Consider the following 15,069-nt stretch of genomic DNA (forward strand, 5'->3'; position numbering starts at 1 on the left):
GATTACTTAGAATAAAGCTAACTGCAGGGTTTCCCCGGTGGCGCAGTGGTCGAGAGTCTGCCTGCTAATGCGGGGGACACGGGTTCGAGCCCTGGTCTGGGAAGATTCCACATGCCGCGGAGCAACTGGGCCCGTGAGCCACAACTACTGAGTCTGCGCGTCTGGAGCCTGTGCTCCGCAACAAGAGAGGCCGCGACAGTGAGAGGCCCGCGCACTGCGATGAAGAGTGGCCCCCACTCGCCGCAACTAGAGAAAGCCCTCGCACAGAAACGAAGACCTAACACAGCCAAAAATTAATTAATTAATTTTAAAAAAAGCTAACTGCAGTTTTTATGATTTTCCTCTTCTGCACTAGTTTTGTTTCTAATATGGATCATAAATAACAAACCACACAGAGTCACTCACATACAAAGCAAATTCCCTCCACTCCCTTCCTTCTGCTGATGAGTTAATTTGTAAGACTCTTCGCCTGCACCGTCTTCCTGTGTGTCAGAGGATGCGCTCTTGACCTCATCCTTCCCATCTCTGGCAACTTGCTCCATCATCTTCTTCTGTCCTTTGTAACTTTAATCCTTTTCTCACCACCCCGACCTAGTATGCCTTCCCTCAAACCTGCCTGCCCGCAAGCTACACACGGCTTTGTCTTTCTAGTTCCTGTCACTATCAATCTCTGAAGGCAGAGTCAACACTCACCATCTCCATGTCCCCAAACGCCATCAACTTCTTGTTGTTTAGTAAGTCCAATTTCCTTTTGTAATTTGTAAACTGCCTCTAAAGGCATTTTTAAATTTATTTTTATTTTTCTCAAAGTAACTCATGTATACAGGGTAGGGTAGAGGGTCCAATGAAACTAGAAAACTCACAATGCTTACAGGGATGCCCCACGCCACCTCTCCTTATCGCTGAGCCCCGCTCCCCAGGGTCAACCATTTTTACATCTTGCTGTTATTTCTTCTGCTGTTTACCTCTGAATTTCTAAATAACGAGTATTTTATCATGTTTAACTTCCAACATAGGATAGAACTTAGCTACCTTACAGCATCACTCCACACACCTCCCCTTCTCCCACCATTCCCATAGCCCTATGACAATGTGTTTATTTTACTCTTTATTTTACTTCCCTCAAGTGTAGAATCTTTGGCTACCCACTCATATTTAAGCTTTAAAATCTGGAATGGTAGTTTGGGGTGTCTGGGCACCTCTTCTCCACTACCTTTAACCTTGTGGGATTATGTCTTTTTTATTCCTTTACTGTCTTCCTGGTTTTCAAGAGGACAAAGAAATAAACAAATGTTCTCAATCCAACAAGCTTAACCATTAACTTCCTAAACAATTCCAGTTTAAATGCTGCACTCTACTTCCCGTGTTCTTATGAAGATCACACAACTATCAATTAACTAACATGTGTTCAGTGCTCATCCTACTTGACCTTTCTGTTAATCAATCATTCCCACTAAAAATGTTTCCCTGGTTAGGTTTTAAGACTCTGCTCTCTCTTGGTTCTGCATTTAGCCCTCTTATTATTCAGTCATATATTACTTCATTGGTCTACCTCAGCCAGCCTCTTTTTTAAAATTTTTCAAATTAATTTTTTAAATTTGCAGAGGGGAGAAACATTTTTTTTGCTTTTAATTACAGGCATATCTTGTTTTATTGTGCTTCGCAGATACTGCACTTTGTACAAATTAAAGGTTTGTGGCAATCCTGCCTCAAGCAAGTCTATTAGCTCCATTTTTTCCAAAAGCATTTGCTCACTTCGTGTCTCTGTATCACATTCTGGTAATTCTCACAATATTTCAAACATTTTCATTATTATTGTATTTGTTATGGTAATCTGTGATCATCAGTAATCTTTGATGTCACTACTGCAAAAAACTTACAGCTTACTGAAGGCTCAGATGATGTTTAACATTTTTTATCAATAAAGTATTTTTTAATTAAGGCATGTACTATTTTTTAGATATAATGCTATTGCACACTTAATAGACTACAGTATAAACATAACTTTTATATGCACTTTTATATGAAACAAAAAAGTCACTTATTGCTATATTCACTTTATTTCTGTGGTCTGGAACCAAACCTGCAATAATTCCAAGGCAGGCCTGTAGTGTTTGCAGGGCATATTTTTTTTTCCAGCTTTTTTACTTTTACCTATCTATATCTTATATTTAAAGTGTGTTTCTTGCAGTCAGAATATTGTTGGGACTTTTAAAAAATTCTAATCTGGCATTTTCAATATTTCAATTGGTGTATTTTGACAATTTCCATTTAATGTAACTACTGATAAGGTTGAATTTAGGTCTACCATTTTATTATTTGTTTTCTGCTGGTCTCCTCTGTTTCTGTTCCTTTGTTTTCTCTTTCCAGACTTATTTGGGATTATTTTAATTTTTTAATATTCCTTTTTCATTAAAATACTCTTTTTGACTGAGGAGGTCACATTTGAGAAGAAACCTGAAATGAAACGAGGGTGTGAACCAATAGGAGGAATATTCTACACATAGGGAACAGCTTGTGTGAGGACCCTGAGTCAGGAAGGGAGCCTGGCATTTCCAAGGAATAGCAAAAGGCCAGAGTGGAGTAACCTGAGTGGAGAAAAGAAGAACGCTGACAACGAAGTCAGATCAGTGAGCAGCAGTTAGGTCACTAGGGTCTTGGTTGGCCATAGTCAAGAGTTCAGAATTTATTCTAAGTGTGATGGGAAGTCACTGGAGGGTTCTGAGCAGAGGAATAACTTGCTCTGCTGTATGTTTTTAAGAGGCCTCTTTGGCTGCTGTGTGGAGAACAGCATGTAGAGGGAAAAGAGCAGAAGCAGAGAGGCCAGTTGGGAAGCTACTGCAGTAATCCAGGGGAGAGAAGGTGGAGGCTGGAAGGAGGAGGAGAGCAGTGGCAAAAAATGAGAAATGACTGAATTTAAAATATGTTTTGATAGCAGAGCTGACCACACTTGCTCATGATTTAGATGTGGGATGTGAGGAATGAGAGGGATCAAGAATGATTCCCACCAGACTATGAGCTCCTCAAGGACTAGAAATCTGTCTTATTGATATTTGTCTCCATATCTTCAATGCCAATGTCAGTACCATGCCTTGTATGAAGGAACACAGGATTTGGAATCAAGTGAGACCTGAGTTCAAATCTTGCCCCAGTACTTCCTGGCTGACTAAGACTTGATTTAACCTCTTTTGAATATCAGCTTCCTCTTCCATAAGTTACAATCATAAATTGTGCAGCATTATTGAGAAGGTGGCAGGTAGTAAGTGTGCGATAACTAGAGTTAATGTTGTTCTTAAGTACTAAATAAATACTTACTAGGTGGATAACACAGGCCCTTCATTTAATTCTCCAACAGCTGAGGTCTTTTGCTTCCAACCCCCATTTTCCTCACTTTCTCCACCCAACACTATTGCCCAGAGTTCCACAGATTTTTGCCTACACCAAACAAAGCTTCCCCTACCTGAGGGAATTCTGAGTGGTATACCTCAAAACCAAAACCTAAGGGAGTTCAACCCTTGAAATTACATTTCACCATAGTGTAAATTGCCTAGAATACAGTTTCTCAGACACTTCCTTAATAATAAGTAATTTTGTGGGACAGAATCTCAAAAGATGACTCCAGAAGTTGAAAAATAATATCAATACAAGGAAAATTGTGAATGAGAAAGAGCACTAAGCAGCGAAGTAAATGATACATAAATCATTTTATTGAGTTTTGTCTGTAGCTAAGACACTCCCTTAGGGGAGATGATAGTCTTGATGTTTCATCAATTCGGAATTTTTTTTTTACATATTGGCTATTTATCTGTATTAAAAAACAAAGTAAAAAAACACTTTTTTTGCAAAGCTTCTATTACTCATTCAAAGTATTTCAACACAATTCTTGCTAAAGTTGAATTATTGCTCATTAATATTGCCATTTGTTATCAAGAAAAATTTTTCACTGGTTTTCAGAAGTGAACATGCAAAATCAAGCGGGTTCATTTTTACAAGTAAACAGAAAGGTTTACCTCTAATGCAAAACTGAACTGCTCTAGTTCTGTGTAGATGAGTCCACGATTAATAAAGGCATTTAACGTCACAGTTTCTCCAGCATCAAGGAGAAGCACAATTCCATAATCTGTTAATGCCTAAAAATGAAATCATCACTTACAACCTAAAGTCAACTCTTTAGAGCATTACTGCATTGACCATGGACAAACTAGTACCTCATAATTAGTTCTTTCATGTGACAAAATTTATGCCCAAAAATAATCATTTGTTAGATTTAAAGGTTTCCCTTAATTAAATACTGTGGATGTTGCTCCCTCCTAATAAGCGGTGTGCACTGCGCTTGCACGTCACATGTTATCTGTGAATCATCTGTGAACTACTTTTATTGTGTATGGATTGAAGCGGGGATGCAACACCCTTCCCCAACTTAATAGTTTCACCAAATGACTGTTGACATTAAAGCAGAGCACTTGTTACCTTTTGAAATTTAATTTCTTTGTAGTGATTTATTGCTTTCTTCACTGAAACCTAAGTTTTATGGAGGCACAGATTATCCATTTTGTTCACCATTGTAAAGCCAGTAACTAGCACCATGCCTGCACATACTAGACATCTGATAAATTTTTATTGAATGAATACATCATAAAGCAATGAAAACAGATCTTAATAAAACTAACAAATAAGCACTTGTTGGAATATTACTTCAATATTCTCGTTTTTTTTAAGATATTAGTCTAAGCTGAGAATCAACTCAGAGGACCTCTCTCCATTTTTTATCTTTTTTTTTTTTTTTCATTCAATGAACAGCCAAGTTTTTACTGGTCATCTACTCTGTACCAGGTACTAGGAGCATCCAAAATTTGGGCTGGAGCTGAATCTCTTAATTCATTTTCCTTCTGAACATTTTGTCCAAAAGAGCCACATGGTTTCATCAGAAAAGGCCCAAATCATATCATATATGCCTGTAGCACATGCTAACTGAAAATGCAAATAAAACAGTATTTTACTATTTGCTTAGTGGTTCTCCTCTACTGTTTCATGATTGGGCACTCAAGCATCTAAAAGAATTGTACAATTAAATATCCTACATGTATATTGTGGCATAACTATAAATAAACATTGACAAGGCTGTAAAAATAATTTGTAACACTTGTAAAACAAAACAGAACTAGAATGTTTGCCACTTTCCTTTCACAGAATCACAGAATGAAAACCTGTATATATATCAAGATGCCTTAGAAATCCACTAAGCAGCTGAATATGTGACACAAGAGGAAACAAAAGCTGGGAAATGAGATTTCATGAAGGTCACAATGAGCAGGCTTTGTGTTTTGCCTCTGCTATTATTACTAACCTTTCAGCCTTGGGAAAGTTACTTAACACTAAGCCTCAGTTTCCTCATCCACAAAAACGGGATATTAATAACTCATCATATTGTTGTAGAAGTCCACTTTAAAATATTTTGATTATATGTTGGTAAAGCATTTAGCCCAGTGCCTGTCACACAATAAGCCCTAAATGAGTGGTAACTGTTACTGTTTTTATTAATATAAGGCGATAGGAACCAGAATTCACCTTTTCTAGTTTTTATGAAATCATATCTTGGGAGTGCATTTTCTGCACAAAGTACTTGGGTTTTCTCAGTCTTGTTATGGCAGGAATGCTGAGAAACGGGTGGAGGTAGACAAAAGGGAGGAGGTGACACTGTTAAATGACATCTGGTCCACATGCTGGAGGTCAGATGGTTTCACAAAGCCACCTAAAGACTCTTAACCAGAAGCAAACAAACCTGCGAACACCGATACAGGTCCCTATTGCCTGTGTGACTTGGATGTGTTTCTAACCTCATTTCCTCATCTGTAAAAGGAGCCCATTGGATGAAAAGCGTTGGGTACCTGGCAGCTCTAAAATAACCAGTATGTTCTTATTCTAGTTAGGTTTCTATTTACGTAGTTTTTCGTGTTCTTCATTCATGGAGCACTAGCTCTGTTACACATCAGAGATAACAAAGATAGTAGTTCCCTGCCCCCACCCAGACCACTGTTTGCAGTTCAGGGTTACCCAGAAAAGGCAGGAGTCGGGGTGGGGAGGGAGCTGTCAAAGATACCTGCTGTGCAGGTTACTCTGATAAATGATCCTTTAATTAGCTCCTAGAATGGTTTACAACAGCCTGTGTTAAAAATTAGTTATTCATTTGTCAACATTTCTGGAGGAAACCTGATAATCCGGTTACCAGGAATTCTACATCCTCTTAGAAACAATGTTTCTCAACTTCTTCCTTCCACAGCAAATAAATTACTAAATTTCTAAATGTTTTAAACAGATTTAACTTTCCAAGTTTCCAGGAAACTGGGCGAGTGTGCCCACACACAGCAGCAGGTGCATGATGCAGTCTTTTAAAGAATGCTTCATTGACTATGGAAGTGGATAGAAACAAGGAAAGGGAAACAAGTGGACAGCAGAAAGGGAAGCAAGAGATTGGACAGAACACTAAGAAACGACTGACCTGCTCCCCAGTGAGGGATCCTGACTGGAAAAGAACCAAACCAGCAAGGAGAGAGTGGAGAAGGGGTAAGATTAAAAAATATAAAAGAGGGCTTACACTGGGAGCATCTGCATCAGGGCAAATAGAGAAAAAGGTTTGCTGCAGCCATCAGTCAGGCCTTCAAAACGCACAGATAATCCTGGTCACTGGTCCCTGAGCTGGAAACCATCACTCAAAACTCCCTACTGCATCTGTGGTCTGACCACTGTAAAAAAAATACCTCCACAAACTATTGTAGTTAATGTTGAGATTTTGAAGCAAACAATATTGCTAGTGATCACTGCTTAAAAATTCTGCACACGTTTATCAGTAGAAACGTTTTCTCGAATGAGAATTATGTAATACATTTAAATTTACATAGCCTTTAAATGCTTATATAAGCATTATAAAATTAATTTTTCATTTGACACTGCAGAGACTGTATAAGAAAATTTGGTAAGCACTAAAAAAGAAAATAAATATTCTTTGAAATGGTTCTTTGGTTTCTCAAGTTTTATGTGTATTTCCACAGAATTATTTTTCCAAAATTGTAACAAAAATAATAAGAAAATACTTTACACATGCTTTAAATAAGTTTCCAAATACTTTAAAGTGTTGTTTACTAAGATGGTCATCTTACCATTTGAAGTTCATTTATCTTGGTGTAACATAATGCTCTGTTATAAAATGCTATATAACTGTTTTTATCCATGTTGATAGCTGTAGTTAAATCTGTAATCGCTAGTTTATAAGTCTATAAAGAAAAAATAATTAAGTGGGAAGGGTTAATCATAATGGACTGAAATTTAGTTGTAAAATAAATTCTTGATTCTATCAGAGTTTTGGGAATACTCATTTAACCATCCTGTGTATCATCCGTGAAATTAAGACAATCAAGCTAACCTTTCACAGAATTAAGAAAGTCCCTTGGTAGGAATTGCTAAGTTTCTCTCACCTGCAAATAAAATTCAATATATAAACAACTTTAAATGATTATCTTATTTCTATTGTTGCTATATAGCAAGGAAAACATTAAATTTCTTATGGATAAAAGAGAAGCAAGCCTTATTCATCCAGCAAACATTCACCAGAGCTTGCTTGCTTCTTCACTTGCACTGTCATATCACATAATCGTCATGTTTTCTATCCATGTTCTCTTTTGCTTCTCTTTGATGCTTCTCTGATACCTCAGATGATCCATTTATATAGATAGTAATTTTCATGGAATTAACAGGTAATGCAAGGTCTTACCTTTGCTTTAAGGTATTATTTGCAAATTATTTCATATGAAGTGGCTACAAAGAAAGTTCAGAAAAGAAACACAGGGAGAAAAAAAGTATTCCTTGAAGCATCAGATATCGATAGTGTTGCTACACCCAGTAATTTCCATTTAGGAACCATAAACTCAAGTAACAATTTTGTTCTGCGTGTATAACTGTATTATTTAAAATAGTAAAATAATAAAAAATTTCAAACAATCCAAATGTCCAACAAGAAAGTGGTTAAAAATACACTATGGTGGAATATTATGCAATCATTAAAAATGGTATCTTCAAAGATTAAATATAAGAAGCAGGGCACAACACAGATTATGTAAGTAGCATAGTCACAATTTTGGAAAGTATGTATTATATTTTATTAGGAAAAAAAGACAAAATTCAAATACATCAAAATGCTCTCAGGAATTACCATTTGATGGTGGGAAAACAGGTGATTTTAATCTTCTCTTTTATTCCTCTTTGTATTTTCCAAATTCTCTACAATGAATATTACTTTCCTAATAAAAATATATAATCAGTGCAATTTAAAATGCAAATGTCAAAAATAAATATCACCATTTTATGAAAAATTATGAATTGAAATCCTTTTGATGTACTGTCAAAGTGTAACGCCTTCTATGTAGTTCTGCCTTCATACCATGGCAATTCTCCTCTCACAGAGGAAAAAAAGGAAGTGAGTCCCTCCTTGGCACCTGAGCAGCCACCCACTCTAAAATACCAGAGAACAAGGTAGGAAATTGCCTTACCTTGTTGTAGTATTTCAGAACTCCTCTGTAGATGTAGGCACGCACACTCTGAGGATAAATTTTGATGGCCTCATTACAACTCAAGATTGCTTTGGAGTATCTGCCTTTCAAACCATAGTAGGCTACTCGACTTAAATATGCCTTTTCAGAGAAAGAGAGGAGGAAAGCAGGAACAGATATTTTAGTAAAAGCATCAGTTCTACCCAAATATATGGTAGCTGGAACAAATTTATGCCACCCAAAGATGGTATAAAATATAGACTTTTTGTCACTCTCTTTTATTAAGAAAATTTCAAACATGCAGAATAATTGAAAGAATAGTACAGTAAACACCCATATGCCTACCACCTGGATTCAATAATTATTAACATTTTTCAATTTTGTTGTATCTATTTTTTTCTGAACTATTTGAAAATAAGTTGTAGACATCATAAAACTTCACCCCAAGTCTTCCAGTATGCATCTCCCGTGAAGACATTCTCCTACATAACCACACTACCACTGTATATCTAAGAAAATTAATAGTATTTCCCTAAAATCATCTAATATTTCATCCACATTCAAATTTCATATGCTTTTAAAATCAAGATCCAACGGAGTTTCACCTATTGGATTTTGTGTTGTCTCTAGTCTCTTAAGAGGCAGGAATCAATGTGACAGCGAACCAAGAAGTAAGTAAAATTAATAACATAGTATATAAAATAATTATTAATAGCTACATTAAAATATTTACAATATTTGTATACACCACAATTCATGAAGCACTTTTACCTATATAATTTCCCTGTTGGAAATCATATTTTTAGTTCAAGAGGAAATACAGATATATGGATTATTAAAACTGCTGAAAAGTAGGTAAAACTAACTGACTGTTGCTAACTAATAACAATAACATTTAAAGATTTAATAGTTTTAGCAAATTTAACACACTTTCCAAACCACTGAAATTATTCACTTAAATACCTGGTAATGTTTTGGATCAAGGGTAATTGCACGATTAAAATCCAGGATTGAACTATCCTTGTGGAGTTTTACTTTACAAAGCCCACGTTGATAAAAGCCTTCTGCAAAATCAGGATCTGTTTTCACAGCTTTTGTAAAAGAATCAAAAGCCTAGAAGAGCAAATCTTGTAGTGAGTAGAATGTATTAATTTAAAATGTTAATAAATTACAGTATATAACTATTGTTGAAAAGTTTTCATTTTAGTTTTTGGTCATTTTAAATATGTTTCTCCCAGCGAACCTTGTGGAGCAAAAAAATTTATGAACAAGCCAGATTTATTATTATAATTTACAGGTTCCCTTACTCCCAGACTAATGTCTGCATAATCCATGTTGTTACAATACTTTCAGAGGTGTAACTTTAATCGTTATTCTTCCTGTTGTGTTTCTTCAAAGAAATCACAATTAGTACATTTATTTTCCATGTGGGCCAGCAGATATATGGTTATAAAATTTCAAAACAATGGAACTCCAAAATTTTTCCTAATATTGTAAAGCAAAGCTAGGTTTCCTCTGCTTGTCCAAAAGGGCTAAAAACATGAAAAATATTTGTAATTAATCTTATATTTATTGTAATTTCTTAATGGAACAACTAATCAAGTGCAACTCTTTTTTAAAGTTATGAAGATGCAAGTTTCAGACACTGTCCACCCCTATGAATATAAGGACTGGAATGGTGTCTGTGTGTGTGTGTGTGTGTGTGTGTGTGTGTGTGTGTGTGTAGTTGTGGAATATTCAAAAATAGCCAATGGAAAATACATATTTATCATATCATTGAAAACTTTGAAATGGAGAATTGTGTGAAATAGCCAAATACTGGATAAATACATAATAATTGAATCGACTGGTTTTCAATGAATCTGGTTTTATTCTGATTTGAATTGCTCAGTTGTCAAGAAGAGATATCAAACAGTGTCCTAATCATTTTCCATTTATTCTACATTACACTGAAGCACTCAATATAAAGTACTTACAATTTAATAAGTAAATTTATACTAATGTGATGAAATTTTGATATAATAATTTCTTACAATTAAATTTGTTTAGTGGGAAACATGCACTAGTCTTCCAAATAGTGTTGACAAACAAGCAACAATAAAATGTTTGAATAAATACAACAATGTAGTAGGTTTTGCAGGGTGCAGACTGCCTATAGTAAGCCAAGCTTTATAAGAAGCTTTGGTCTAGTCACTCACTGTTTAGGTAGCCTTCAGAAATGGAACTGAATGCAAGGAAACAATTTCTAAAACCATAAAATACCTATGCTCTTAAATATACAAAATACCAGTTGTAAGTTGCCTTCCTCCATGTAACAAAGACCCAAGTGATACAGACAGTCTGATGAAGCTGCTACAGCATTTCGTCCTTTATCAGAATGAGAAAAGATATCCAACGCCTTTTTAAACATTCTCATGGCTTCCTATAATGATTTTAAAAAAAGAGAGGGAAGGGAATGTTTCTTTCTAATATTTATTTAACACAACAGCCTTAGATGTTAAAAGGAATCCTGAGCACACAGCCCTACTCTCATTTCACAAGAGGACACACAGACCTGGTAAAGACACAGATCTTGTCAGTGCACCAAGATGGAGGATTTCTGACAGGCAGGAAATCTGACCCACCCAGGTGCCTATCCTACAGGCAGGTACGTAAGCAGGGTTACACAAGTGGACTTTTGGAACTATAATTTCTAAATTCTAAAGGGTATTTTCTCATAGTCTTAAATCAGACTTAAATTTATAGACCAATTTATGACCAATTTCCTAGTAATTCTCCTGAAGGGAATGCCAGGCAGCTATTAGGTAGTAAAAGTTCTCCACTGATAATATCTGAGTTTGTTTTTTTGTTTTTGTTTTTAAATTAGTTTATTTATTTATGGCTGTGTTGTGTCTCCGTTTCTGTGCGAGGGCTTTCTCCAGTTGTGGCAAGCGGGGGCCACTCTTCATCGCTGTGCGCGGGCCTCTCACTATCGCGGCCTCTCTTGTTGCGGAGCACAGGCTCCAGATGCGCAGGCTCAGTAGTTGCGGCTCACGGGCCCAGTTGCTCCGCGGCACGTGGGATCCTCCCAGACCAGGGCTCGAACCCGCACCCCCCGCATTGGCAGACGGACTCCCAACCACTGCGCCACCAGGGAAGCCCCTGAGGTTGTTTTAATCAACTTTTATTTTGTCCTGCTATGCTCTCAAGGGGGTTCCATTGACACCAGAAAATAAACTAACATCAAAAATTACCCATTTAAACTATTCTGTCAAAATAGTTGAAACTCTTAATGAAAAAAATTCAATTTTCCAAATAGAAACGCATTTTCATAACTAGCTACTCAATGTATTTACCTAATATATAGAAATACAGCTACTTGTGACTCTTTAGCCCACTTTCTTAATTATATTAAATTGCTAAAGATACAATGAGGTTTAACTTGGATATGCTGTGTCCTTTGTGCCCACCCTTAGTTTACATCACATGTCTACAGCTTACCTCAACATTCATCCTTCCAGCCTCACTCTCAGCACATGCCTTTGCAATAGAAAAAAATGCATCACCTTCTCAATTTCCCTCATTTTTACTTTTCAAAGTCTCTATATCTTCTTCATGTCCATCTTTTTTTCTCCTGTCTTTGAATGGTTTCCTTTCTTCTTTTCAGAGCTAACTCCTCAAGCTGTGCCCTTGACCCCAACTCCTTCTGTCCCACCTTCTGCTTTTGGATCTCTGCCCCTTCATTGCCTCCTGGAGTCCATAAAGTCTTCCATCACATTTAAATTTAAATGAACACATCTTCACTTCCTCCTCTAGCTGATGTCCCACCTCTCTTTCCTTCACTACTCTAAAAAGTAGTGGACACTCTCGTAGGGCAAATGTACATTCCAAACACAGTACTGCAGCAGCCGTGTGGATAAAAGCTTGGAAGAGTTCAACACTATTATATAATTCAAACAAAATACAAATATGTTCTGGACTAGGGTAATGACCAGAGAAATAGAGAAAGGAAGTGGATTTGAGAGACATTTAGAAAGTAGAACCAAGAGAGCATGACTATTGATTGGGTAGAAGAGGGACACAATCAAAAGTGACTTCAGGTTTCAGGGAGGTTAAAGTAAATTTAAGATTATTCCAAAGAAGGAATTTGATATCATAAAGGTGTCAATTCTCCCAAAAATAATCTAGAGATTCAATACAATTCAATCAAAATTCCAGCAGGGTTTTTAATGAATCTTGACAAGCTGAATTTAAAATCTTGACCAGCTGGAAGAGTAAAGGCCCAAGAATAACCAGGAATTTCCTGGAGAAGAATATGGTGTGGCAACTTGCTCCACCAGATGTCAAGAATTACAATAAAGCAACAGTAGCTAAAACATTGTACTATTAGGCCAGGGATAGAAAAATTGACCAAAGGAATAGAATAGAGAGCCCAAAATCAGATCCACACATACATGAAAGGTTATAATAGGACAGATGTACCACTTCAGATCTTTGGTTTAGGAGAACATTTCAATAAATGATACTGGAACATTTGAGTATCCATATGGGGTAAATTGAAATTTTATCACTATCTCACATTCAAAAATATCAATTTAAGGTAGAGTGAGGTCTTAAATGAAAAAAGCAGAACTTTTAAACTTTTAGAAGAAAATATGGGAAAATATCTTTATGACCTTGGTGTAGGGAGGGAATTTTTAAACAAGAATTTTTTTAAAAGCTGTGACAATAAAACAAAAAAAGATATATTCAACTACATTAAAATTAAGACCCTCTGCTCATCAAAAGACATCATGAAGAAAATTTTAAAACCAGCCACAAATTGCAAGAGGATACATGACACACATGTAACCAACCAAGGACTAATACACAGGACTTATTTTTTTCAATGTCAAAAATCAATATGAACAAGACAAACAAAAATGTGTACAGCAAATTGATAGAACAGGAAATATAAGTGGCTATAAACATATAAAAAGATACCTCAACCTTTGCTCAAACTGAGAAATGTGAATTAAGACCATAACGAGACATTAGTTTTTATCCACCAAACTGATAAAAATAAAGTAGACAGCACCAGTTATTGTAGAGGATGGAGATCAACGGGAATACTCATATACTACAGGCGGGAGAATAAATTGGTACAACCCTATGGAACAATGTGCCATTTTCTTGAAAGTTAAACATTTACATTCTCTACATACCAGCAATGTTAACAGAAGACATGAAAAAGAATATTACCCTTACTCTTAAGAGGAGAAAAAACAAAAGGAAACAACCCAAATATTAATTAACAGAAGAATCAATAAATAAATGGTATGGTTTAGTTTTGTAAAAAAAAAAAAAATATATATATATGTAAGCAGTAATTCCAAGCACAATATAAAAATTCCATTAATAGGTTTAGTAAACATTACTCAAGACTTTTCACCTTGTTCCTCTTGGCCTTCATTTGAGCTTTTGCTAATAGAGCATACATGGTGACCTCAGGCTTATTCGAAGTGATCCCATCTAAGACCTGAATGGCCTTGTCATGGTTCTCACAAAATGAATAAATGAGTGCTTGCTGTATAGGACTCAACTCAATGAGACCTAAAAGGAAAGGAAAATTTATCAATAACTTTGCCAAGTATCTAGGACTTAGAATATAATTATTTTAAGACAGTCAAGCAATTCAATAATCTATTTTTACAATATGAATTAATAAATCAATATGATACTAAAATCTATTTACTGTCAACAAACAATAAGACATTCCAACTACAAACAAACAAACAAAAAATAACAGTATAAGCGTGGTATTTCCTATAATAATCTCTCTCACAAAATTCACTAGGCTATGAAGCATTTTACAAATTGGTTAGATACATGTGAAACTGAAGTTTTAGTTTCAAAATCTAACTTTGACTTTCAAGTGAACCCTTCATGCTATCTATACAGAGCTACTGAAAATAGTATAAAAAATTTAAAGAAGTATTTCTTTTTAAATTAAGACAATATTATAATTTTACATTGATTATATTTACCTTCGGTCATTTCTGCTACTTGATAAATAGTGAACTTTGCAAGATCATAGCACTTCATCCTAAGAAGATATTGTCCTCTGGAAGAAATAACAGCTTTTTAATTCTAAGCAGTTAAAAATAATTTTTCTAAAATAAAGTTTTTTATACTCAGTTGCTTAAAATTTTAAATTATAATACATTTATTCATACTTATTATAATACATTTATTCATACTTATGTATGACAAAAACAATGTGAAAAGTATAAATATTTTATGTAAGTCTAAATAGGCCAATTAGCGTGGGGATGTGAGAAGAAAACAATTTAGGAAATGTGAAGCTGAAAGAAAAATAGTCAAATCTTTTTGTAATTATCGGCATTTAAAAAGTTATACTCTGTTGCTGAGAAATTTTAAAAGCTAAACACAGTTTAACGGGCATACAAATGGAGAAGTATTTACATAAATTGTTAAAATGTGGTTCAAGAGTTAAAAGACGAAGCAAGACCTTATCAGAAAGCATTGTTCCAGTCCATTTTCCCAT

The 15,069-nt window shown here is 35.4% G+C and overlaps 1 protein-coding gene across 1 annotated transcript in view; it reads right to left on the bottom strand.

Annotated features, from left to right (window-relative positions):
• Positions 1 to 15,069, bottom strand: part of TTC6 (tetratricopeptide repeat domain 6) — a 220,284-nt gene that overhangs the window by 20,516 nt on the left and 184,699 nt on the right. The window contains exons 19-25 of the mRNA XM_082385911.1: positions 14,549 to 14,625; positions 13,954 to 14,114; positions 10,831 to 10,965; positions 9,507 to 9,656; positions 8,544 to 8,684; positions 7,158 to 7,271; positions 4,011 to 4,130 (exon numbers count right to left, since the gene is read on the bottom strand). Of these exons, the coding sequence (XP_082242037.1) occupies positions 4,011 to 4,130; positions 7,158 to 7,271; positions 8,544 to 8,684; positions 9,507 to 9,656; positions 10,831 to 10,965; positions 13,954 to 14,114; positions 14,549 to 14,625 (898 nt within the window). The remainder of the gene's footprint in view (positions 1 to 4,010; positions 4,131 to 7,157; positions 7,272 to 8,543; positions 8,685 to 9,506; positions 9,657 to 10,830; positions 10,966 to 13,953; positions 14,115 to 14,548; positions 14,626 to 15,069) is intronic.

The sequence above is a fragment of the Balaenoptera borealis genome, assembly GCF_965194805.1.
Source record: "Balaenoptera borealis genome assembly, chromosome: 3".
In the NCBI taxonomy this organism is placed as follows: Eukaryota; Metazoa; Chordata; class Mammalia; order Artiodactyla; family Balaenopteridae; genus Balaenoptera; species Balaenoptera borealis.